The sequence below is a fragment of the Dromiciops gliroides genome, chromosome 2 (genome assembly GCF_019393635.1).
Source record: "Dromiciops gliroides isolate mDroGli1 chromosome 2, mDroGli1.pri, whole genome shotgun sequence".
Taxonomy (NCBI): domain Eukaryota; kingdom Metazoa; phylum Chordata; class Mammalia; order Microbiotheria; family Microbiotheriidae; genus Dromiciops; species Dromiciops gliroides.
Window position 1 is genome coordinate 55,064,784 of NC_057862.1, and position 24,111 is coordinate 55,088,894.

The 24,111-nt window shown below is 43.4% G+C and overlaps 1 protein-coding gene across 4 annotated transcripts in view; it reads right to left on the reverse strand.

Moving 5' to 3' along the window:
* The window catches only part of DUSP29 (dual specificity phosphatase 29), a 49,011-nt gene that overhangs the window by 19,841 nt on the left and 5,059 nt on the right, over positions 1 to 24,111 (reverse strand). For 2 of the 4 annotated variants that reach the window (XM_043986415.1, XM_043986416.1), the window contains exons 2-3: positions 10,256 to 10,374; positions 9,029 to 9,240 (exon numbers count right to left, since the gene is read on the reverse strand). In XM_043986415.1, the coding sequence (XP_043842350.1) occupies positions 9,029 to 9,240; positions 10,256 to 10,374 (331 nt within the window). Of the gene's footprint in view, positions 1 to 9,028; positions 9,241 to 10,255; positions 10,375 to 16,120; positions 16,166 to 18,133; positions 18,151 to 24,111 lie in introns of those variants that run through there. The other 2 variants (XM_043986417.1, XM_043986418.1) reach the window with 2 other exon arrangements.

Genomic DNA, 24,111 nt, shown 5'->3' on the forward strand with positions numbered 1-24,111 from the left:
TAGATTTGGGGGCTGCCACGTTATACTACTACTGACTTGATTACCTTTCTCCTCTCCTAAAAGGGTATATTTGTTCCTTTTGTCTCTGCTGTACTTAAATTTCCTATTTCTGACTGCCCTGCACAATCATGCTGCTTCTCTGCGTGTGGCACTGGCATTATGGCCTGGACATCTAAGTGGATGAGAAGGGAAGACAGAGGAAAGAGAAAGAGAAGTTTTCCTAACACTTGGGTCAAGGGAGAGGCAGTCATCAAGACCAGTGGTGTGGCCAGTTCTCTGAGTGCATTGCAGTCCTTCCAGCATCCAAAGGCCCAGGGTTTGGGAGAGTTGGACTGGAACACAATGGAACTCAATCAATCTTTGCCGTCCAAACTGGATAACTAATCTCCATTATAGGAATACAGCTTTGAAACTTCCTTCCTGGGGCCGTGATGTCCTGGTTGGTGAATGAGTGACTCACACATAGCCTGCTCTGTCTAGCCAACCCCAGACCAGACTAAGCTTCATATGCTATATGACCTTACAGCCCGACCATCTTAGTGTTAGCCAGCTTCCCTCCTGATCCTCTTGCTCTGAGAACTATAATCCAATCAATACACAATTGTTCTTGGAAAGGGCATGTCACTTGACTCCCCTGCGGATCCACTCACCATCTCTGGCGTTTTCAGAACCAACTACCCTTCCCTGGCCACCAGGCCCCAATGAGTAGCCTCTCTCTATTAGAATATAAACTCATTAAGAGCACAGATTGTCTCACTTTCATATTTGTATACAACACATTTAATCCAGTGCTTGGTGAAAAGCAAATATTTAATAAATATTTGTCTTTCGCTCATTCATTCAGAGCTGGAAGGGAACTTAGAGGTCATTTATTCCAACTCCCTCATTTTACAGATGAGGAAAATAAGGTCAAAGAGATGACCTGTCTAGGGTAGAAAGCGGCAGAGCCAGGATTTGAACCAGGCCCTTGGATTCCAAGTCCAAAACACTCTTTCCACTGCTCCATAAGGACCCTCTAACCCTTATAAGCATTGTCACTTTGGAAGCATCCATACTGCAGAGAAGAAAGAATAGTTTTGAGGGGCAGCTAGATGGCGCGGTGGATAGAGCACCAGCCCTGGAGTCAGGAGGACCTGAGTTCAAATCTGGCCTCAGACACTTAACACTTACTAGCTGTGTGACCCTGGGAAAGTCACTTAACCCAAATTGCCTCACTAAAAAAAAGAAAGAAAAAAAAAGAATAGATTTGGCAATTATCAGGTTACAGTCAAACCTTATTTATGGGGCTTTGTAATTTGTGAAAACTTACAAAATCTGGACTGAGCCAATAATTCCATTTCTGTATTACCAAAACAAAAAGTCTCACTAAGCTGAATGAACAAGATTGGAGGGAAAATGCTTAAATTATCTAAGGAAAGAGTTTTCAAACACTCTTGAAGCACAAATTCTTGTGCTAATTACAAATCATCCTTACCCAATTATTATTAAAGTTATCAAGCCCTGGACTTGCAGAAATCAACTTTTTGTTCCTCTAATTTGAGTTACCAGAAAGTAATTAAACTTGATTTCTTTGAGAATATACTCTGAAATTCAATCTTTTGACTAATTCAGACTGGCCTCACTAAATAGGCTTAATTAATGTGCTTTGGCTATAAATTGATCATCAAACTGAAGCCCAGTAAAGATAAGCCAGTCTGAATTAGCTCTCTTCATTAATTCAATTAACTGAGTAATGGTCAGATATTGGCTTCGTTATCTGCTGCGGAGACCCATCAAGTAATTCTGAGAAGGGTAAAAAAAAAAATCTTAGAGCAACTTTTTTTGGGAGAGGATGATACCCCTTGATTGAGACTGGAATGGCGGAATAACTGCTTAATAAATGCTTGTTGAATAAAGGAATAAATGAATGAACTTGAAGCCAACAGGCTCGGGGGTTGACATTACTGCTGCTTTGCCTCAAAATACCTGGCACCTATTTACCTTCATCATGAGGAAACAATGACATAATTGACCTAAAAATGTAGGACTGTTTCCCACTGCTCTGGGGGTTTCTTTGGAAGGTCCAAAGGTGAACGTGTGTGGTAAAGGGAAGAAAAGAATGGTAGAGTAGGTCCAGAAAGAGAATTTGCTGCAGTTACTTGGCTTTGAGTTGGGGTAGGAGAGAGAGGGAGGACTTAAGGAAGAGAATAAGTATTTATTAAGTTCCTACTCTGCACACATATATGAAACACTTTACCAATATTTTCTCATTTGATCCTCACAGCAACCCTGGGAAGTAGGTGTGATTATGATGCCCATTTTATAGCTAAGAAAACCAAGACAGACTGTGGTTAAGTTACTTGCCCAAGGTCACACAGCTAGTAAATGTCTGGGGCTAGATTTGAACTCAGATCTCCCTAACTCCAGATCCAGCACTCCATCCATTCATTCAATAATTTTTTTTGTTTGTTTTTTGTGGGGCAGTTGGGGTTAAGTGACTTGCCCAGAGTCAAAACAGCTAGTAAGTGTTAAGTGTCTGAGGTCAGATTTGAACTCAGGTCCTCCTGAATCCAGGGCTGGTGTTTTATCCACTGCGCCACCTAGCTGCCCTATTCATTCAATAATTTTTAAGCACTATATGCTGGAACTGTATAAAGCACTGGGAATGCAAAAAAAAAAAAAAAGAGGCAAAAGATATCCTCACTCTCAAGGAGCTTGCCATCTAATGGGGGAGACAGCAGGCAAACAAATATATACAAAGCAAGCTTCCCCAAGTTCCCAGAGGATGCATTAACCCCCAACTCAGTTTCTTTTCTGGTTCTTTCCCTCTGAATATTCAACTTCTAGACATTCTACCAAGGGAAGGTTTTGTGAGAAAAGTATGGCTATTGTTCTTCAAGAATAATACCTTCGGGGGCAGCTAGGTGGTGCAGTGGATAAAGCACCAGCCCTGGGTTCAGAAGGACCTGAGTTCAAATCTGACCTCAGACACTTGACATTTACTAGCTGCGTGACCCTGGGCAAGTCACTTAACTCTCATTGTCCCACAAAAAAAAAAAAAGGAAAAAGAAAAAAAGAATAATACCTTCATACTTTAGAGATAAAATAACATCTCAAAGATGCATTTTGGGGGGCAGCTAGGTGGTGCAGTGGATAGAGCATCGGCCCTGGAGTCAGGAGGACCTGAGTTCAAATCCGACCTCAAACACTTGACAACTTACTAGCTGCATGACCCTGGGCAAGTCACTTTACCCCAATTGCCTCACCCCGCCTCCCCCCACCAAAAAAAAAGAGAAAAAAGAAAAGATGCATTTTGAATTTCTCCTTGATAACCTATGAGAGATCCTGGAATTACAGGATCGTAGATTTAAAGCTGGAAGAGATGAAAGGGTCCCTGGATCATCTTTTATACCTCCCCCACTAGCTCTAAGGGTGTCCCCGAGGCTCTGTTCTGGACACTCTCTATGTCTCTTGATGACCTCATCAGTCCCCCAGGGATGATACTTTGATCTATATATCCAGCCCCAGTCTCTCTCCTGAGCTCTAGCCCCTCATAATCAAGTGCCTATTAGACATTTCAAAATGGATGTTCCACATGTCCAAATTGAAACTCATTATCTTTCCCCAAAAGGTCACCCCTCTTCCAAACTTTTGGGTTTTTTAAAATAAATTTTTATTGATACCTTTTATTTTTTACCTCAGCTAAATTTCCCCTATATAACCCTGTTTTCCTGAGTTTGCTCATCTGCAGAATGAGCTAGAGAAGGAAATGGCAAACCACACTCCAGTATCTTTGCCAAGAAAACCCCAAAATGGGGTCATGAAGAGTTGGACGTGACTGAAGTGACTGAACAACAATTCTCCCTCCTCCACGCTTCCTAAGAGCCATCTTTTATAGCAAAGAATCTTTTTTAAAAGCTAAAAGTAGTAGAAGAAGGAAAAATAATCAGGAAGCCAATCAGTACATTAAAAAAATCCAACAGCATATATTACAATGTCCTACACCCATGGACCCCTCCACCTCTGCAAAGGAGTAGAGGAAAGAGTTTTCTGGTGTCTCTTTTTTGGGTGTAGGCTTGTTCTTTGAAATTTTACAACTTTTATTTTTTTATCGTTTTGTAGTTGTTTAATAGCTCAACTTTATGTAGTGCTTTAAAGTTCTCAAAGTACTTTGCATAGCAGACAGGTTTGGCATGTGCCCAGACCACCTACAATGGCCTCACCCATCTGGCAGATGCTTGAGACCTGCTCCTGGGGGTTCAGAGGGCTGGTCTGCATGTGGACGTTCTGTGTTGTCCTACCAGGAGGTTGGGAACAGCCAATTTCCTTTGGCTGTGTATCAAGAACTAGCTGTGCCTTTGAAACTACCTGTCTTTCACTTTTTCCTGTGTTCCCAACTAAACAACTCCCAATACCCAGACATAAGTGGGGGGAGTGGGAGGGAGGGGCTGAGGACCACTTTTACTCCCCCTTAAGTCAGAAGGCCCTAAGAAACAGACTTGGGGCTTACGTCTTTTCAGTCCTAGGAGGAGGGAGGAAGTCTCTGACCAAGTAGCATGAGCTAGGGGGATACTGGAGCTCAGGACCACCACCAAGATGGTGCAGCTAGCCCAGCAGGAAAGCCCTGAGAAGCAAGGCTGTGGGGTGTTAGTGGGTTTAGGATTTCAACGTGGTAGACTTAATGCTATGGAGGAATTGAGTTAAAATGTGAGCCAAATTCACCTCCTTTCCCCAAGGATCAAAGTGGTGCAGGCAAATTCTGCTCCCAAGTGTTGAGGGAAAGAAATGTTTACATCTTTCTAGTAAATAGTCCTTTGTAAAAGCTAATGGGGGGGGGGGGGCAGCTATGTGGTGCAGTGGATAAAGCACTGGTCCTGGAGTCAGGAGTACCTGAGTTCAAATCCGACCTCAGACACTTAACACTTACTAGCTGTGTGACCCTGGGCAAGTCACTTAACCCCAATTGCCCAGCCCCGCCCCCCAAATTGTTTTAAATAAAATTAAATTTAATTTAAAAAAAAAGCTAATGGGATGCTAAGTGATTAAGGGGAACTGGGGTGCTAGTCGCTTGTGTCCTAAAAAAAGGGAACAGTCTCAGTGGTAGCTTGAACCAATAGCAAAAAAAATAAACAAACCCAGAGACTTCCCAACCCCTTTAGGGACCAGAGAACACTGGGTGTTGGGGGAAGGAGGGGGAAGGAGGGGAAACATAACAGACCTGACCCTTTGGGAGGGCCAGACAAAGGCCGTGTTACAAGACTCATTTCCAGGTGCTTTGTGCTTCTTGTTTAATAGCTAGCATTTATATAACGCTATAGAACAAACCTGGGGTGTAGGTTCTAGTATTATTCCTATGGAATATGGAAAAACCAAGGCTTAAAGAGGCCCAGAATGGCACAGCTGCTAAGTGAGACAGAATCTGAAATGTCTCCCTGACTCCAGGCCCAACCCTCTATCCGCCATGCCACCTATCTATCAGCTCTTTCCATTTACACTGTAGTCATTGTGTATGTCGTTTCCTTGGCCTTCTTCCCTTCACTTTGCATTAGTTCATCTGAGTCTCTAGTGCATCCTCCACAAGGCACCACACAGGTCACAAGAGGCTAGGATCATAAATTTAGAGATGGAAGGGACCTCAGATATCTAGTCCTCATTTTATAACTGAGGAGACCAAGGCACATAAAGGGTAAGTGACTTGCTCAAGGTCACATAGGTAGCAAAGGCAGGTCCAGGATTTGATGCCAGGTTCTCTAACAGGGTCTTCAGCTCACTTACCACTGCACCATGCTGCCTGAACAGGTCATTGTCTTGCTCTGTATGCTCTAGGATCAAATATAAAGCAATTTTTATGTTTGGTATTTAAAGCCTTTCATGATCGCCTGTCAAGGAAGAGCTGTGGTACATTGGAAACGTCCCAAGTCCCAAGTTCAAATCCCATTCCCTCCGTTTACTACCTGTATAACCTTAGGCAAGTCACTTAAATTCTTTGGGCCTCAGTTTCCTCATCTGTAAAATGAGAGGATTGGAATTCCAGCTTGAAATCTGGGATCTTGTAATTCTGGTTTTCCCCCAAGGCTCCTCTTGGCTGCTTTGTTGACTTCTGGGGGCCCAGTGCTCTTAAAGTCTTTGGGGATTTTAGTGAAAAAAATTTTTTTCAATCTGAGCTGGGGGAGAAGCACATTAAACTCGAAGCTTTCATTAATCAGGGCCTGACGGAGCCAAAGCCAAGCTTTCATTGCCTCTGGGCAACATCTGCAGCAAACCCAGGAAACAAAGGGATGGAAGAGCTGAAGCAGGCTCCTTGGCAGCCTTTGCTCCATTATGACCACCGTATGGAGGGTTTCGTAGGCAACATAATTAATTGCCATTTCAATAAACATTTGCAAATCCTGTTAACCTTATTAAGTGTTTGGAGTGGGAGTGAAACCTGAGCACATTTGCAGAGATAGGGTACAAATGGAGAAGGGCGGGCAAATTTATGTCCAGCTCAACTAATCTGTGTTTTTAAGTTCTTTCTGCCTGTATCATGGCAGAGATAGAAAACCCACCTGACATCTGTAGCCTGGCCTTGGCAGGTCTCCATAACTAAATAATGTATGTGTTTCTTTCTGTTGGACACAGCCAGGAAAATTGCAATGAACTGAAAAGACAACGTGAAGTTTCCCTGGTTGTGAATGGAATGTAGTCAGCTCATTGCAACAAACTCTGTTCTGTCCGTGTTTTCAGTGACAGAGACATGTAACTAGGGCAGGGCAAAGATTTTCCCATGGGTACCCAAACTTTGAGGGTACTAATGGTACCTGCCAATGACCTTCAAAAGAAAGGATATTTAGTCAATATAATTTGAACTCACACCCAGTTCTATCCACTCTTCATTACGTGTCACTTCCAGCAAGCTCAAAAATTGCCAGTTATTCATGATTCTGATGGACAAGAACTTTCTACTATCTGGTATGTCTGCATATTACAGTGCATCAACCAGGCGTGTCTCACTAATATCAATTCTATAATCATCCCTGGTGTCTTCTTTTTACTGTACTTCTCAAAAAAGCGATACAATTTTAAGAGTACTAAAAAAAATTTTTTTTAAAAGAGAACTTTAGATCATCCATCATACAAAATAATAAACCAAGAAGAATGCCATTGAATATTCTAGCTCCATTCTGGAAAACCTTTCACATAGCTCAAGTCTTTGTCTTATTGACGCTTGAAATCCACAGAAATCTAGAGAAGTGTTTTTGTCAAAGGTTTTGTGTAGTCTTGGGTTCTCAATAAAAAGCCTTCAAAATATTTCATTTTCTCCTATGCCTATTTTACCTTCACAGAATATCTATGAGGTTTTGTTGCTGTTGTTGTCCATTCGTTCCAGTCATGTCCAACTTTTTGTGATCCTATTTGGGGTTTCCTTGGCAAACATACCTGAATGGTTTGCCATTTCCTTCTCCAACTCATTTTACAAATGAGGAAACTGAGGCAAACAGGGTTAAGTAACTTGTCCTGGTTCACACAGCTAGTCAGTATCTGAAGTCTGATTTGAACTCAGGTCTTCCTGACTCCAGGCTGGATAATCTGTCCACTATACCACCTAGCTCCCCATCTATGAGGTAGGTAAGGCAGATATTATACCCTGCTTTATCATTGTGGAAACTGAGGCCCAGAATATCTGAAAGAAGACTGCATTAGATTATAAAAGACATGGGTTCAAATCCCATCTCTGCTATTTACTACCTCGGGCAGGCTATGCCCTCTCTAGACCACCATTTCCTCATCCCCAAAATGAAGAGGTTGCATTTGGTGATCCCTGAAGTCATTTGCAGCTCTTAATCTATGACCTAACCAAGTAACTCACTGAGGCACCAACGTTAAGCCACCAGCCTCCTGGCTCCCTCAGCTGGTGCTTTCTCGGATCTTTTCCAGAATTAATATATATCTTTGCCATAAATCAGGGGAAAGAGATTTAAAAGACCCATAGCTGAGAACCAATTTGATGAACCTCTAGGAAAAATCCAATTCAGGAACTCAGCCACACAGGGCACATCCTTGTTTTTGCTTTTTAAGATCATCAGGATTGTTATTCTGAGTCGGACCAGGAGTACAACGTGAAAGGGCTGCCTATTAGAATGTCAGACTCAGAAAGTCAGAGTGCTTCCTTCACTTGGCCAGTCTTTTGTTAACAAGCAAAATCTTGAAATTTTTTAAGGCAGAATAATGATCTTCACTCAGAGCCAGCCATACTTCCCAATTCTAATATCTAGAGCAAATTCAGCTGGGGAAAGGGGTGTGAGGGAAACCTTAGAAGGGTGGCCTTGTGAGCAAGACAACACAAGACAAGACTGTGCCACCTAGCTGCCCGGAGAAGGGCCTCTTTTAGGTCCTAAACCACAGGTTCATGATAGCAAAGACCTTTTGTATATAATATATCATTATTAGTGCTAATTTGTCTAAAATAAATAAAGTTTATAAGCCAATGTGATGAAATTGATATAAAATCTCTACAGTATCCACTGGGGGGATAAGTACACATCAAAAAATTACTTTCAAAGAATAGTACCAGAGGGCAGCTAGGTGGCGCAGTGGATAGAGCACCGGCCCTGGAGTCAGGAGGACCTGAGTTCAAATACAGCCTCAGACACTTAACACTAGCTGTGTGACCCTGGGCAAGTCACTTAACCCCAATTGCCTCACCAAAAAAAAAAAAAAAAAAGAATAGTACCCAAATGGCTAGTCTCCCTTGAAAAGATAACCTGGCATTGTACCCTTGATAGTAGACCCTTGACAGAAATGTTTGAGACAAGAGGGATGGTAACTTCTCTATGGGAAAGTAGACACTTATGTGCAGAAAATTCTAAGACGAAGGGAGCTGTATCTCATTTTGATAGACCTCAAACATGTTTATTAGCATGCAAGCTAAGCTGCTTCCCCAAAGAACAGAAACAATCAAAATACATTTTTTTCTGCCTATATGCTTAGAACCATTTAAGACAGACGAGTTTGCTTTCTCTTGTGGGCCTGTAGATGGTTTGAATTTGGGTTTAGTCTCAGCACTTACTCATCTCCTATGTAGAGTTTGGGCCAGACCTCATTGACGTGGGTATACTGGGGACTGCCCTTCCAAAAGAGACGCTCCAGCTCAAAGGCTCCTGGTGTGATGTAGTCATCTTCTGGTTCTTCTTTGCTAGATCCATAGGCCTTGTTCAGACTGGTCTTTGACTGCCCCGAAGTCATCTTTTTGCTAAGAGATTTTTTGAATCTCTTCACAGTCTATCAAGAGAAAAGGACAGGAATGGTGCTAGCAAGGTATCCACCTTTGGTAAAACCCTCTTTCAGAAAAGGTATGAGACAAATTTGGGTGGGGGGGGGGAGCTGAATTTAAGAGCTGGAAAGGTTCTGTCCCAACCTGGTATTCCCCTTCTCAATCCACTAAGTCATTCTGATTTGAGGTCTAAATAAACAAGGAAGGCCATTATTGGCAGTTGAACAGTGTTCTCTAAACATTCCAGGCTCTTCCTAGGTACAAGGGCATAAGAAACCTCATTTGCATAATGGAACATAGGCTGAAACTTCAACCAAAAACTGGGGAGAGTTAGGTCCAAGAAATCGTAGAAGATACCATCTCTCTCCAGCTTTTATCTTTGTTTTTGCTACTTCTTCAAATTGGAGGAGACTCAACTGCTCATCCCAAAATTACTTGACACTCTCTATACCTTCAGTAAGTCTACAAAGAGAGCAAAAGGAAGGGAAAGTGTAACAGTCATTTATTAAGCACCAACAGTGTACCAGTCAGCAACCTGAAATTCTGGTTTTGCTTTTGTTTTTTTTCCCCAACACCTAGGGAGTATGCATATCCTGTCTGAGAAGCCATGCAAATTAGCACAGGCCCTTAGTCCCACAGATAAAAGGAAATTAAATTGTGAATTAGTTCTTTTTTAACATCAGTTCCTTCAGGTCTTCTCTCTGGGATATTAGCTACTCAATTCCAAGGAAACAAAACCTGTTTTCAGACTGAAAATCTATTTAAATGTCCTTGTCAGATCAACAGTGGAGCTGGGAGAAAGTATGGGCTCTGCTGTTTATTTCCTGTGTGTCCTCGGATCACTTAAGCTTGATGGATCCTAAAAGTTTTATCACCTGCAAAATGTTAAATGTTGGATTAGAGAACCTCTGAGGTTCTTTTAAGCTCAAAATTCTATGTGTTTGTGTCATATCACTAATATTACCAGAGAGAAGCCGTTTCCCCAGTCAACATTCCCCACCCCACCCCACTCCCAACACTCACCCTAGCAGGACAGCAGGTCAGCCCCTCAGACAGAGGACTTGGCCTCTGGAAAGTGCTGCTCTTCACCACACAAGAGCTGAGCTCTAGGTGAGTAAGGAGCCCTTCTTTCAGCCATACACCTTTGGGAAGGAAGAGAGAAGTTCAGTTGTGGTCCTATTGTTATGGGGGAAAATGGGGTTGGGGTTCTTAGGAATTCCTCTTTAAAGAATTACACCCTCTTGCACACAAAAGCAGTTAGAATAAGATGGTAGTTTATTTAGGGGCAAGGGAAGGGAAGGGGGGGGGGAAGAGAAACCATGAAAGAAATCCTCAGACTTCTCATGGGGAGATAGGTATGGAACAAAGCAGGTGGCTCTGAGGTATCAATCTCCTCGAGCAGGAGACTGGCAGATACTTTTATAGAGGACTGATGGGGGGGAGGGGAGACCATTTGACTATGGAAAGTTCCTTTAGTGAGGGAGGACCATCCCCCACTAGTGGTGGCTAGAGGAATTGGGTGAGGGGTGACTGCAGATCTCTCAAGCCATCTCTCTCTTCAGGACACAAAGGCCGCAGCCACACCCAAAGTCATCTCCTCAGGTGTAAGGGGGATCAGAATGAAGGGTGGAGGTCCCGAAGCTAGCTCAGTCCGATTTGGTTCCGCTTATCTCTCTAGGCATATCCGTCCTCTGGTTTAGTTTCTCAAGGAGAAGATTCCTTGATGTGCCCCAGAGAACTTCTGGGGGTCCTCTGGGCCCCATGACACTATGCTTTGTTATGCTGTAGCAGGCAATAAAAAGGAATAACTAAATGGTCACATTGGAAAAGGGTAGAAAATAAGAGGGAAAAAATAAAGTAAGTTTTTGTTATCTAGTCTAGGTTAATGTGGAGGGTAGTTTCGATAAGGAACGCTTTTCATCCCCTTTCCTAAGGAGAAAGTACTTGATTCCACCCAACTGAGGTGGGTGGACTGAGGATGTGACCTGATCTTCTTCCTCCTTGGTCTCACCAGTCTACATAAGGAAGGATTTGACAGAATCTCTTGTTATATGCTTATTGAGAAAAGGAAGCTGTATGGATAATAGATTTATGTGAGTTTGGAACTGATTGAATGACCATGCCCGGTGAATGATGGCAGCTTTGGAAGGAGTTTGCTGGAGGATAAACACCCAATTTTGTCCTTAGCTCTATTCCCGGAGATGTTTTAGTCAATACCATTGTCAGTGGCATAGAGTCAATTCAACAAACATTGGCTAAACCTACTATTTGCCAAGCAGGGTACTAGGTAGGCCTCAGGGGATTCAGAGACAAAAATGCAGCAATCCCTGCTCACAAAGAACTTCCATCCTGTCAGATGGAAACAACATCTCTGTAAAAAACTAAATACAAAACATACAAAGTAATTTTTTGAAGGGAGGGCACAGATCTAATATGAAGGGCAATCTGTCAACAAACTCCTGACTCTGAGCCTTTTCACTGGCTGTCTTCCAGGCCTTGAAGGCCCTCACTCCTGATTCCCTTCAAGACTCCAATCAAAACCATCTCCTGCAAGAAACCTTACCTAGTCTCCTTTAGCGCTGCCCTATCAGACCACCTTCGATTCACCCTGTATATGTGTTGTACATATATAGTTGTTGGCAGGCCAACTCCCTCAAGCAGAGACTTTTGGGGGTCTTTCTTTGTGACCCCAGTACTTAGCACCATGTCTGGAAAATATTGTTGACTGACTGAGAGTAAGAAGTTCAAGAAAATGCAATGGAAGACCAGGGTAGAATGAGATAAAGCATGTTGTTTATCAAATCTGTAATGAGTATGAAGCCAAGAGGAATAGCTAACACATTGGAGGACAGAATTAAGATTAAAAAAGATGCTATGGGGCAACTAGATGGCGCAGTGGATAAGCACCGGCCCTGGAGTCAGGAGTACCTGAGTTCAAATCCGGCCTCAGATACTTTACACTTACTAGCTGTGTGACCCTGGGCAAGTCACTTAACCCCAATTGCCTCACTAAAAAACAAAAACAAAAACAAAAAGATGCTGATGGGGGGCAGCTAGGTGGTACAGTGGATAAAGCACCGGCCCTGGATTCAGGAGGACCTGAGTTCAAATCCAGCCTCAGACATTTGACACTTACTAGCTGTGTGACCCTGGGCAAGTCACTTAACCCCAATTGCCTCACACACACACCAAAAAAACATGCTGATGGGGGGGGGGCAGCTAGGTGGCACAGTGGATAAAACACTGGTCCTGGATTCAGGAGGACCTGAGTTCAAATCCAGCCTCAGACACTTGACACTTACTAGCTGTGTGACCCTGGGCAAATCACTTAACCCCCATTGCCCTGCCAAAAAAAAAAAAAAAAAGATGCTAATAGACTACCACAATGGACCCAGTCTAATAAGATGAACTTTAATAGAAATAAATGTAAATTCCTACCCTTAGGTTAAGAAAAATCAATTTTACAAGTATGGGATAAGGAAGTGATAGCTCAATGAAGATTCATATGAAAAACTGGGGGAATTTAATGGAAATTTAACTTGCTCTTTCTCATTATGAGTATTTTCCTCCAATAAAGCTTCCTAACTTTACTTTCTCCCTGCTGGCTCCCATCATGCTGTGTTGTGTTTGGTGGTTCGGCTTCCCCCTACCCTGCCAGTTGATGCTTTAAAAGCATCAACCATCATCCAGAGCTGGCATGAATGGCCTTGGGAGGTCTCCTACTTCCCAAGTCATCTATTAGGGAACATAGAAAATGAGACCAGGACCAGGTTCCTGGGCCCAGACCCATGCCCTGGTAGTGCCTCTCTACCCTCTCCCCTACACCAGGGGTGTGACTGGAATCCTGCCCCAACCAGACTCCTTGGGCTCTTGCCCCTGGCATATTACATGGTGTACAAGGGAGATTGCATTGGGCCTTGAAACACTGAACTTCTCTCAAACTACGTGAAGCCAAGCCAGTCACTTAACCTCTCAATGTTCTTGGCAATGCTCTAAAACTATAAGTTAAATTAGTAGGGAGTTTCCTCACTTGGGAGTTGTTTATGTAAAGGGTGTGACAGAAGTAGTGGTATCCCAAAAGATTTCAGCTTTAATAGCTTCAAACTGCACTAAAGGCTTTTGGGACACCATAAATTAAATCACAGGTCCACTCCTCATCCTCATTCATTGAAAAGTATGATAAAAAATATGATCTGCCTGTTATTGTCATTCTCTCAGTCACTTTTTTTTTTTAGTATAATAATAAGAACAGGGATTTTTTTCACCCCATGCTCTTGGTTTCTTCCCTTCTTTCATAGATACCTTGGGAAATGATCTCTCAGCAGACTCAAAATTTTCTGCTGTGTTTACTCGGTCGGTTGAGTCCAGCTGCTTCTTCCATCTTGTTTCTCTTTCGTGCTATTTCCATTTATTTGGCTAGCACGTCTGGAACTAGCATGGGAGTGTCCGCCATCCTTTCAAACCCCTACTGGCTACCCCATTGGGTACATATTATCGAGACAAGGAGGGTATGGGGAGGATGGATTAAATATCATTTCCCCCAAACCTCAGTCTCCTTCCCTTGCCAACATTACCCTCGGTGGGGTCATATCTCCCACTCTGTACCGTGTATGGGATGGAGGGAAAGGAGGGTGAAGGAAGATGGAGAGGAGAAGAGAAATTTCCCCATCCCAGTGACTGAAATACTCAGCTTAATTTCCAGACAGAATAGGAAGTAATGTGGTTTAACCAAAACAGGATGGCATGCATTGGAGTTCTGGAACTCATTACCATCAAGTGTGGGGAATCTGAGGGGGGGAGGGGAGCACACCACCTAGCCATCCAGAAACCACAGACCTCCGATTCCATCTTAAAAGCTGCTTTGTATGAATCCCACTGAGAGGCTCCCAAACCTCTGACTCGCAGAGAGTCAAGTAAAGGAGTTTTTTGGTTGTTTTTGTTTTTTTTTTCCTGAAACACGGCAAAAATTAGAAAGGGAATCCACTGGTTTTGTTTGGTTTCCATAGACTGGGGTCTATGCTCCACAAATGGCGCAGAGAGCTCAGTCTTCTATGACAATAGACAAGTATCATAAGAAAAAGGCAAATGTCTGGAAAAGGCCTTGAGGTTGCTATCATCTCTCCATACTGCAGGGTTGGGTCTCAAGAAACCCCATTGCAGCTGCAGAGGCCGCCCTGTGAGTATGCGGAATGAGTCTGTTTTCTTACTGACCTCTGTGGCCACACTTTTCCTTTCCTAGAATTTCTCTTCTCTCTGCCATCATCCTTTTTCTGGTTCCCCTCCTACCTTTCGGACCAATCTCTCTCCGTCTCCTGTCTCCTTCCCCACTCCTCTCTCACTTCCTAATGATGTGCGTTCCCCCAAAGTGGGGTCCTTGTCTCTCTGCTCTACATCTCAATGTACTGATCAGCATCTCTCTGTTACAGCTGCCCTTATACTGTTACTTCTCTAGTCTCTTATCTCCAATCCTCACTTCCAACCTAAGATCCTGTAGATCCATTTGCCTTCCGGTCATCTCCATAACTTCAAAATAAACATGTATAATATAACATAACATAACATGATATAATATAATATAATAACAGAGCCCATCCTTGTTAGGCTAAGACTGGCATTTCAGAGGCTCCTTGGATACTCTTTTTAAAAAAAAAAATGCTTATTGAATCTAAGGAAATGTTGCTGCAGGAGACTGGGTGGCGCAGTGGATAGTGCACTGAACCTGAAGTCAAAAAGGCCTGGGTTCAAATTCTACTTCTCAGTCTTACTCTCTATGGGCAGGGTATTCCACCTTCACACCTGAGCCCCAACTGACCTTTCCAGTTTTATTATATATATTACTCCCCCTTCCTGCACTCCACAATCTGGCCAAAGTGTCCTGACTCTTGGCCCTCATATGCAATACTGTCTACCCAGACTTTGCACAGGTCCGTCTGTCCCCCATACCCAGAATACCTTTTGACTGACTACCCCTCTGCCTCTACAATCCTTCATTTCCTTCAGAACTCAGACCAGGTCCGATCTTCTACATGAATCTTTTCCTGATCCATGTTTATTTATGAGTATGCATCCCTCTAATAGAATGTAAGCCCTTCAAAGGCAGGGACTGTTGCATTTTTGTCTTTGTGTCCTCAGGGCCTCCCACTGTGCCTTAAGCATACTTGGCAAGTTAATAAATGCTTATTGATTAATCAGTGAACCTCAGTGAGCCTCAGTGTCCTCATCTATAAAATGGGGATAATAGTACCCCAATTACCTACCTCACAAGGTTGTTCTGAGGTTCAGATATGATCATGAGTCTAAATCACTTTGCAAACCATTAAAAAAACCCAAAAAGATACTTGAAGTCTATCAAATAGATAAGCCCAGTGTCCTGACTGGCTGAAAACCGCAGTGTCATGCCAACACATTTAAACCCAAGACCATTGTCAGGAGAACTGGATATGATTGGACAAGGGGATCAGTAATGAGATGGGGGAGAAGAGGAGAGAGAAGGGGATGGGGAAAAAGAAACCTCTCTCAACCTCAAAGGAGTGTTGTGAGAATCACAACAAATGAGAAAACAGGGCTTTGTAGGTCTTAGAGTGCTATATAAAAGCTAGCTATTCTTATTAAGAATTAATTCTGGGGGGTGGCTAGGTGGCGCAGTGGATAAGCACCAGCCCTGGATTCAGGAGTACCTGAGTTCAAATCCGGCCTCAGACACTTGACAATTACTAGCTGTGTGACCCTGGGCAAGTCACTTAACCCCCATTGCCCCACCAAAAAACAAAAAAACAAACAAACAAAAGAATTAATTCTGGGGGCAGCTAGGTGGCGCAGTGGATAAGCACCAGACCTGGAGTCAGGAGTACCTGAGTTCAAATCTGGCCTCAGACACTTAACACTTACTAGCTGTGTGACCCTGGGCAAGTCACTCAACCCCAATTGCCTGACCTAAAAAAAAAAAAAAAAAAAAAAAAGAATTAATTCTGGGGCAGCTAAGTGGCTCAGTTGATAGAGTATTGGCCCTGAACTCAGGGGGACCTGAATTTAAATCCAGACTCAGACACTTACTAGCTGTGTGACCCTGGACAAGTCACTTAACCCTATTGCAAGAAGAAGGAGAGGGAGGAGGAGGAGGAAGAGGAGGAGGAGGAGGAGGAGGAAGATGAGGAGAAGAAGAAAGAGAAGGAAAAGGAGAAGAAGAAGAAGATGAAGAAGACAAAGACGATGAAGACGATGACGAAGAAGAAGAAGAAGAAGAAGAAGAAGAAGAAGAAGAAGAAGAAGAAGAAGAAGAAGAAGAAGAAGAAGAAATTCTACATGTACAGAGGCAGAGGCACCAGAAATTAGTTATGAGGAATGGGGACCAGAATATTGTCTTCTTCAGATGAAGAGGTATTTGTGCCTGCCCATGACCAGTGTCCTACCAGAAGTAACAAAGTTGAGCTGGGCTTAGCCCACACACTGACTCCCCTCTGTTTCCTGTCCTAATTTCCTTATTTTTGTCAATGGTACCACCCTTCTCCCAGTCACCCGGCCTCAAAAATGTCAGTGTGGCTTCTTCTTTAATTCACCTTCACATCCTACATCCAAGCTAAAGCCAAGTTTTAGCCCTGCGCTATCCCTGGCATCTGCCTTTTCCTTCCCCATTCCTTCTACTTCAAAGGCCCCAACATGCCAACAGCCTCCTTCCTCCCTCCTCCCTGCCATTAGTCCTGCCTTCTGTCAGTCTACCCAACACAACATGGCCCGATGAGTCTCTCTAAAATATCCATTTCACTACATTGAGCCCCTGATCAAAAGCCTTAAAAGGTTCTTTGTTGCCTGGGGCATATCTCAAGTGCTCAGTTTGTCCTTCAAGGCTTCAAGTTCTCATCTCATCCTATCTACCTTTACCTCCCACTACTCCCTAACACAGTGTGGTCAGGTTGGGAAAGAACACAAGATTTGAACGCAAAACACCTGGGTTGGAATCCCACCTCAGACATTCCATAGGTGGGTGAAAAACTTGGTAGGTCATTTACCTCTGTGGGTCTCAGTCTCTTGATCTGTAAAATGAGAGAACTAGATTTGATGACCTTTGAGGTCCCTTCTGACTCTGTGTCTATGATCCTGTTATTAACTGTCTGTGTAAACTTGGACAAAGCTCTGGCTCCATTTCTTCCTCTGAAAAACAAGGGCTTGGGACTCCTTAATTGTGAAGATCCTTTCTAGCCCTAGACCCCATTCCTGCACCCTTTACGGCAGCCAGACTCCTCCCCGCATTGCCACCCAGTCTTGTTCCTGCTGGCCTTCTCCCTTCACTCTCCTTCCCCATCCTTCTGGACCCATTTGGGTCCTGCCTTCTCCACAAGGCCTTCGCAGACTCTCAGCAACTGTGTCAAGGTTAGATTGGAGAGGGAATAAGAGTGGGCTTTAAACCCAAGACCTGTGATGAAAAATCCATTTTTCTTTCCAAAGGTCCAATTCCAACCCCATCCTAATTCCAACCCCATCCCCCCTTCAGGGTATCAGCTCATAAGTGAACAGATATAATTATCCTCCTTGACTTGGTTCTCAAAAGTTATCTTGATCAGATATGATCATCCTTGTTTGCACAGGACAAGAGTCAGAGACAGTTTTTCTTGTTTCCCTTAATAATCTATTGTGGGAAGGCAGCTAGGTGGCACAGTGGATAAAGCACCAGCCCTGGATTCAGGAGGACCTGAGTTCAAATCTGGCCTCAGACACTTATCACTTACTAGCTGTGTGACCCTAGGCAAGTCACTTAACCCCAATTGCCTCACCAAAAAAACAAAACAAAACAAAAAAACAACAAAATAATAATAATCTATTGTGGGAGGGGCAGCTAGATAAAGCACTAGCCCTGGATTCAGGAGGACCTGAGTTCAAATCCAGCTTCAAACACTTGACACTTACTAGCTGTGTGACCTTGGGCAAGTCACTTAACCTCCATTGCCCTGCCAAAAAAGAAAAAGAAAAAAGAATAATCTATTGTGGGTCTGTTATTTGAAGCATATTTTTCACTGAAGTTATTTGGCACTGGACACTATCCTGGAGCCAGGGGATTTTGGTTTGTGCATATAAGCTACTTGGAGCTGCTTTTCTTTCCCCATCCCTTGCTACCACCCAAGTTGGGCCTGGAACATTCTTTTAAAGAATGGGAAAAATGAAAATGTTATTATGGTTAGGTAAATTCCTTTACTGCAGACAATACTTCTTGAAAGCAAGTGAATTGAGTGAATGAGGGTAATGGTGAAATATACCCAAACATTCATTAAAAAAAAAATCACTCCAGTCAATGCTTTCCCTCATACATCTTAAATCTGTAAAGATTATTTCAAATGTGAAAGAAAAGTTACTCTGAGGCTTTTTTTTTTTCATTTTTAACCCAGGAATTTTAAAATGACATTTAATTTAATTCATGAGATGTAGACTGTCATCCAAATTTGACAGATTTTTTTTCCCCTTTTAGATCAATGGTCCTTGCAGATTGGTAACAGAAGAGAATTACATGAATTAATTTTAAATTTCTCTTTTTTTTAAAGCTCTTCATTTAGAGTGGCAAGAATTGAATATTGCCTTAGAAGGCTCCAATTTCTTATAAAATGTGTTGACGTCATTAACTTATTTGATTAACTCTTCAAACAGTGTTTGGGAGCTTTAAAATGATGATTTATGAGCCCCTAATTGATTTCCCCCCATCCCAGTTTTGGGGACAGGTCCAGGACTTCCAGAAGCCAGTGGGTGCCTGAAAATGACATCCAAGACCTCTAATTGCATTTCCTTTTCGGCCGTGATTCAGACAAAAGTAGAGTTTCTGGCCATCCCCTTGCAAGGAGCATTCTGCATGTGGCAAAGAAGAGCAAAGGGCTCAGGAGCAGCTGATGAGACTCCTTTGTTTTTCTTAATGCTCAAGTGGCTGGAATATTTTTCCTTGGTATTTATGAAAATGTTGCTGGTGGGTTTCACAAAGTGGTAATTCAGAAATAATGGCCAATTAGTCCTCTTCTCATTAGAGTACCACTTCAGAAGGCACACTGCCATCAAGCACCCAGGGAGTTTTAAGTCTCTCAGATGTTCTATGTTATAAAACACAAGGGGATGGGGCCCAATGGGGGTGAGGGGGACCAACGTTGAAGCCCGGCTATTGGAGAGAATCTGAAGAGCTTGGGAGTGGGCGCTGAGCAGCTAGGCTCTAGAAAGCCATTCTTTTTTGTTCACGCCTTTCCATTAAGATGTGATCTCCTTGAGGACAGAGAAAGGTTTTACCTTTCTTTGTTTCCTAAGAGCTTAGCGCAGTGTCTAGCACTAAGAGTTCCCCCAATACTTCTTAACTGACTTTCCCACCAGCCATCTCTTCATTTGCCTGCATAGTTTCTTGCTTTGTTCTGGCTCATTTTCATTTCTCACCAAACCAGTCTTTTCAGCTGATAGATATGCTGTGGAGCAGGGATTCCCTATCTTATGAGCCAAGAATTCATTTTTGGAGGGAGTAGTAACAGTAGGGTGGAGTCGAGGAGTTATTATAAGGGCTCCATAAATCCATTTTGTACACTAAATATGATAACTTTGATGATAATAAAAGCTCGTTTGTGGGGTCAGCTAGGTGGTGCAGTGGATAAAGCACCAGCCCTGGATCCAGGAGGACCTGAGTTCAAATCCAACCTCAGACACTTGGCAGTTACTAGTTGTGTGATCTTAGGCAAGTCACTTAACACGCATTGCCCCCCCCCAAAATAAAACAAAAGCTCATTTCTGCAAATAATATTTATGTAGCACTTTGTGGTTTTGCAAAACCCTTTATATGGACTATCTCATTTGGTTCTCACAACAGTCTTATGAGGTAGGTTGCTATTATTGTCCCCATTTTACTGATGAGAACACCAAGGCTCAGAATAATTATGTGAGTTGCCCAGGGCCATCCCACCAGTAAATGGTGTCACAGATGGGAACTGAACCCAGTTCTCCTAGACTCCAAGTACAGCTCTCTAACCACTGGGTCACATTGACTGTTTAGATTCAATAAAATATGCAACATTATTCAGTATAATAGATAAGTGAGTACTTTTGTGTAGACCAAATAAATAGCTCTGTACAAATGCATATTACTGTTTTTTTTAAATGTACATAGATGCTATTGTGATCAATAAAACCAATTCATTTTAAAGTGTCATCTAGGGGCAGCTAGGTGGCGAAGTGGTTAGAGCACCGGCCTGGATTCAGGAGGACCTGAGTTCAAATCCAACCTCAGACACTTAACACTTACTAGCTATGTGACCCTGGGCAAGTCACTTAACCCCAATTGCCTCACTAAAAACAAAAAACAACAAAAAGTGTCGTCTAATTTTCAGCAGCTTTGTGTCATTAGGGCAATGTGGGATGACCAATCTAGGCTCCAAAAAGCCCTTGACACACTAGAATGTTAAAGCATATCTAAGAAGGACATCCAAGTGCCCTGCCAGGACTCTGACACCCATACATGGCTTCATTTGACTTTTTTCTTCCTAGAATGCTGAGCTCCTGGGGTAGAGCTGATTGTGCTGATGCTGCCAATAATAGGGTGATAGTAGGTGATGATGACAGGTAGTGACATAGATTCCATTAGGGAGAGGGATGGAGTTAGGCAGAGGAATGGCCACCAACATTTCTGAAAGCCCCAACTATCTATTTGGGGGGGGGGGAATGAGAGTTAAGTGACTTGCCCAGGATCACACGGCTAGTAAGTGTCAAGTGTCTGAGGTCAGATTTGAACTCAGGATCTCCTGAATCCAGGGCCAGTGCTTTATCCACTGTGCCACCTAGCTACCCCCTTTTCTTTTTGCCCCCAACTATCTCTTGTAGCTTCTCCTCACCCAGGAAGCTTTATCACCCCTCTCTATTGTGTCCTGACAAGAGTTGTGAAGTCAGCAGGAGAGTTCAAACCAAAGCAGAAGAGGAACTTCTCGGTTCCTGCCCTGCTGAGACTGAACAGTGCCCGCCAGAACCCCAGGATGATGGAGGCAGTCATCCTGATCCGTTCCAACCTCTGTGGAAATAGCAGTGACATTAGGGCTTGCTACACTGTTGGATCACCTTTGAACAGCCCCTGGGTGGAAGTTGATCACCTGCTTCCCTAGCAGCTATTGCCAGTGATGTCTAGCATCTTCTCTGTCCCCCTAATGGTGAGAGACAGGGGGTAGAGAGTAAAGAGGTGAACTCTGGGATGTCTCCTGTATGAAGGAGGATACAGAGCCTGAGCGAGGTTAAAATGGACACCAACCTGAGAGATGGAATTTCTAAGGAAGGCCAGAGCGGGGAAGTGTTTGGAATGTCATTTTTTTTTTTTTTTTGCGGGGCAATGGGGGTTAAGTGACTTGCCCAGGGTCACACAGCTAGTAAGTGTTAAGTGTCTGAGGCTGAATTTGAACTCAGGTACTCCTGAATCCAGAGCCAGTGCTTTAACCACTGCGCCATCTAGCTGCCCCAGAATGTCATATTTTTTAATGCCAATGTCTAGTGTTTTCTTGATTTTACCATGCATTTTCTAATCCAATTTACCTGTTGCTTATTCATGATCATTTAAGTTTCAGTGACTGAAACAACAATCTAGCAGCAATGGTATTGGTTGGTAGGGGCTAAGACATTGACTTCTCTCTCTCTCATGATTGGTAGGCACTTTTTTTTTTTTTTTGCAGGGCAATGAGGGTTAAGTGATTTGCCCAGGGTCACAAGCTAGTAAGTTCAAGTGTCTGAAGTGAGATTTGAACTCAGGTCTTCCTGAATCCAGTGCCAGTGCTTTATCTACTGCGCCACCTAGCTGCCCCTTATTAGGCACTTTTAATTAAACGAGGCTAGAACCCAACAGAAGGGGGCAAAGTACTGATACAAGCGAATAGAGATAAATGTAAATGTGAAGTCTTTCCTTTGAGCTAAAAAAAAAATCATTATAATTCTAGGCCTGGCTAGACTTCAAGTTCACATGTGTGTTTTGTGAATTGCAAGCTCTTGCCCTTGGGGAGAGAGGGGAGTGGGAGGAGAAACAAGAGAAGGCTTTGGGATGGAGCAGAATTATAAACAAGGAGGTTTAATAGTAGTCAGAGATTTAATATGGGGAAGGAAATGTGGGAATATTTGAGAAGGAAGAAAGGCAAAAGAAAGGAAGAAAGAAAAGAAGAGAAAAAAGAAAGAAAAAGCAAGGAAGGAAGAGAAAAGAAGGAAGAGGAAGCAAGCAAGCAGGAAAGGAAGGAAGGCGGGAAGTAAGAAAGCTATAAATTCACAGACACCATCAAGTGAGGGATCATCCTGTAAGGATCAGAAGAAAAAGATAAGCAGTAGAGGTTGGTGATTCCCTGAGGAAGAGTACAAAACTTCAAAATCAATATTCACAAATCTCAGGACTGCTCATGTTACTCTGTGCTCAAGAAACCTCTGTGGCTCCCTACTGTCTCTTGAATCAACTACAAACCTATCTACATTTACAGCCCTCCACAACCTTTCCTTCCAGAGAGTTCACCTCGGGGCAGCTAGGTGGTGCAGTGAATAAAGCACCAGCCCTGGATTCAGAAAGACCTGAGTTCAAATCCGGCCTCAGACACTTGACAGTTACTAGCTGTGTGACCCTGGGCAAGTCACTTCACCCTCTTCGCCCCACACCAAAAACAAATTTTTAATTAAAAAACCCACAAACAAACAAATAAACAAAAACCAGAGACTTCACCTCACTCTCCTCACATTCCATCCTATGAGCCTGCACCACCTGCTGTACCTTGTACACAAACGTTGCGTTTCCTGCCCCCTGTGTTTTACCTGGAAGGCTCTTGCCCATCATATTCACCTCCTGGCATCCTTAGCTCCCTCTGAGACTTAGCACAAGAGCTGCCTCCTGCATAATGATTTTCCCGAATCTCTTCTTCCTGTTGTCAGCATTCTCTCTTCCCTCACTTCATCCAAAATTATTTTGTATTTGTTGGGGGGACAAGAGTTGCTTCTTATCTAGTTGGTTTCCCCCACCACTAAAACCCCTAATGCCCAGTCAGTTGTTGAAATCACAGGAGACAGGTGAGAGACGAGGTGTTAATGTGTTAAGAGAAGTGCAAAGATGTATCCCTTTGGGGCAGCTAGGTGGCGCAGTGGATAGAGCACCGGCCCTGGATTCAGGAGGACCTGAGTTCAAATCCGGCCTCAGACACTTTACACACTTACTACCTGTGTGACCCTGAGCAAGTCACTTAACCCCAATTGCCTCACTTTAAAAAAAAATAAGATGTATCCCTTTACAGAGAGCAGAGGGGCAGCTTGCCATTGGCTTGGTGGCTGGGTGGCACAGAAGATAGAGCACCATGTTACTCTGTGCTCAAGAAACCTCAGTGGCTCCCTACTGTCTCTTGAATCAACTACAAGCCTATCTACATTTACAGCCCTCCACAACCTTTCCTTCCAGAGACTTCACCTCGGGGCAGCTAGGTGGTGCAGTGGATAAAGCACCAGCCCTGGATTCAGGAGGACCTGAGTTCAAATCCGGCCTCAGACACTTTACACACTTACTACCTGTGTGACCCTGAGCAAGTCACTTAACCCCAATTGCCTCACTTTAAAAAAAATAAGATGTATCCCTTTACAGAGAGCAGAGGGGCAGCTTGCCATTGGCTTGGTGGCTGGGTGGCACAGAAGATAGAGCACCATGTTACTCTGTGCTCAAGAAACCTCAGTGGCTCCCTACTGCCTCTTGAATCAACTACAAGCCTATCTACATTTACAGCCCTCCACAACCTTTCCTTCCAGAGACTTCACCTCGGGGCAGCTAGGTGGTGCAGTGGATAAAGCACCAGCCCTGGATTCAGGAAGACCTGAGTTCAAATCCAGCCTCAGGCACTTACTACCTAAGTGACCCTGGGGAAGTCACTTCACCCTGTTTG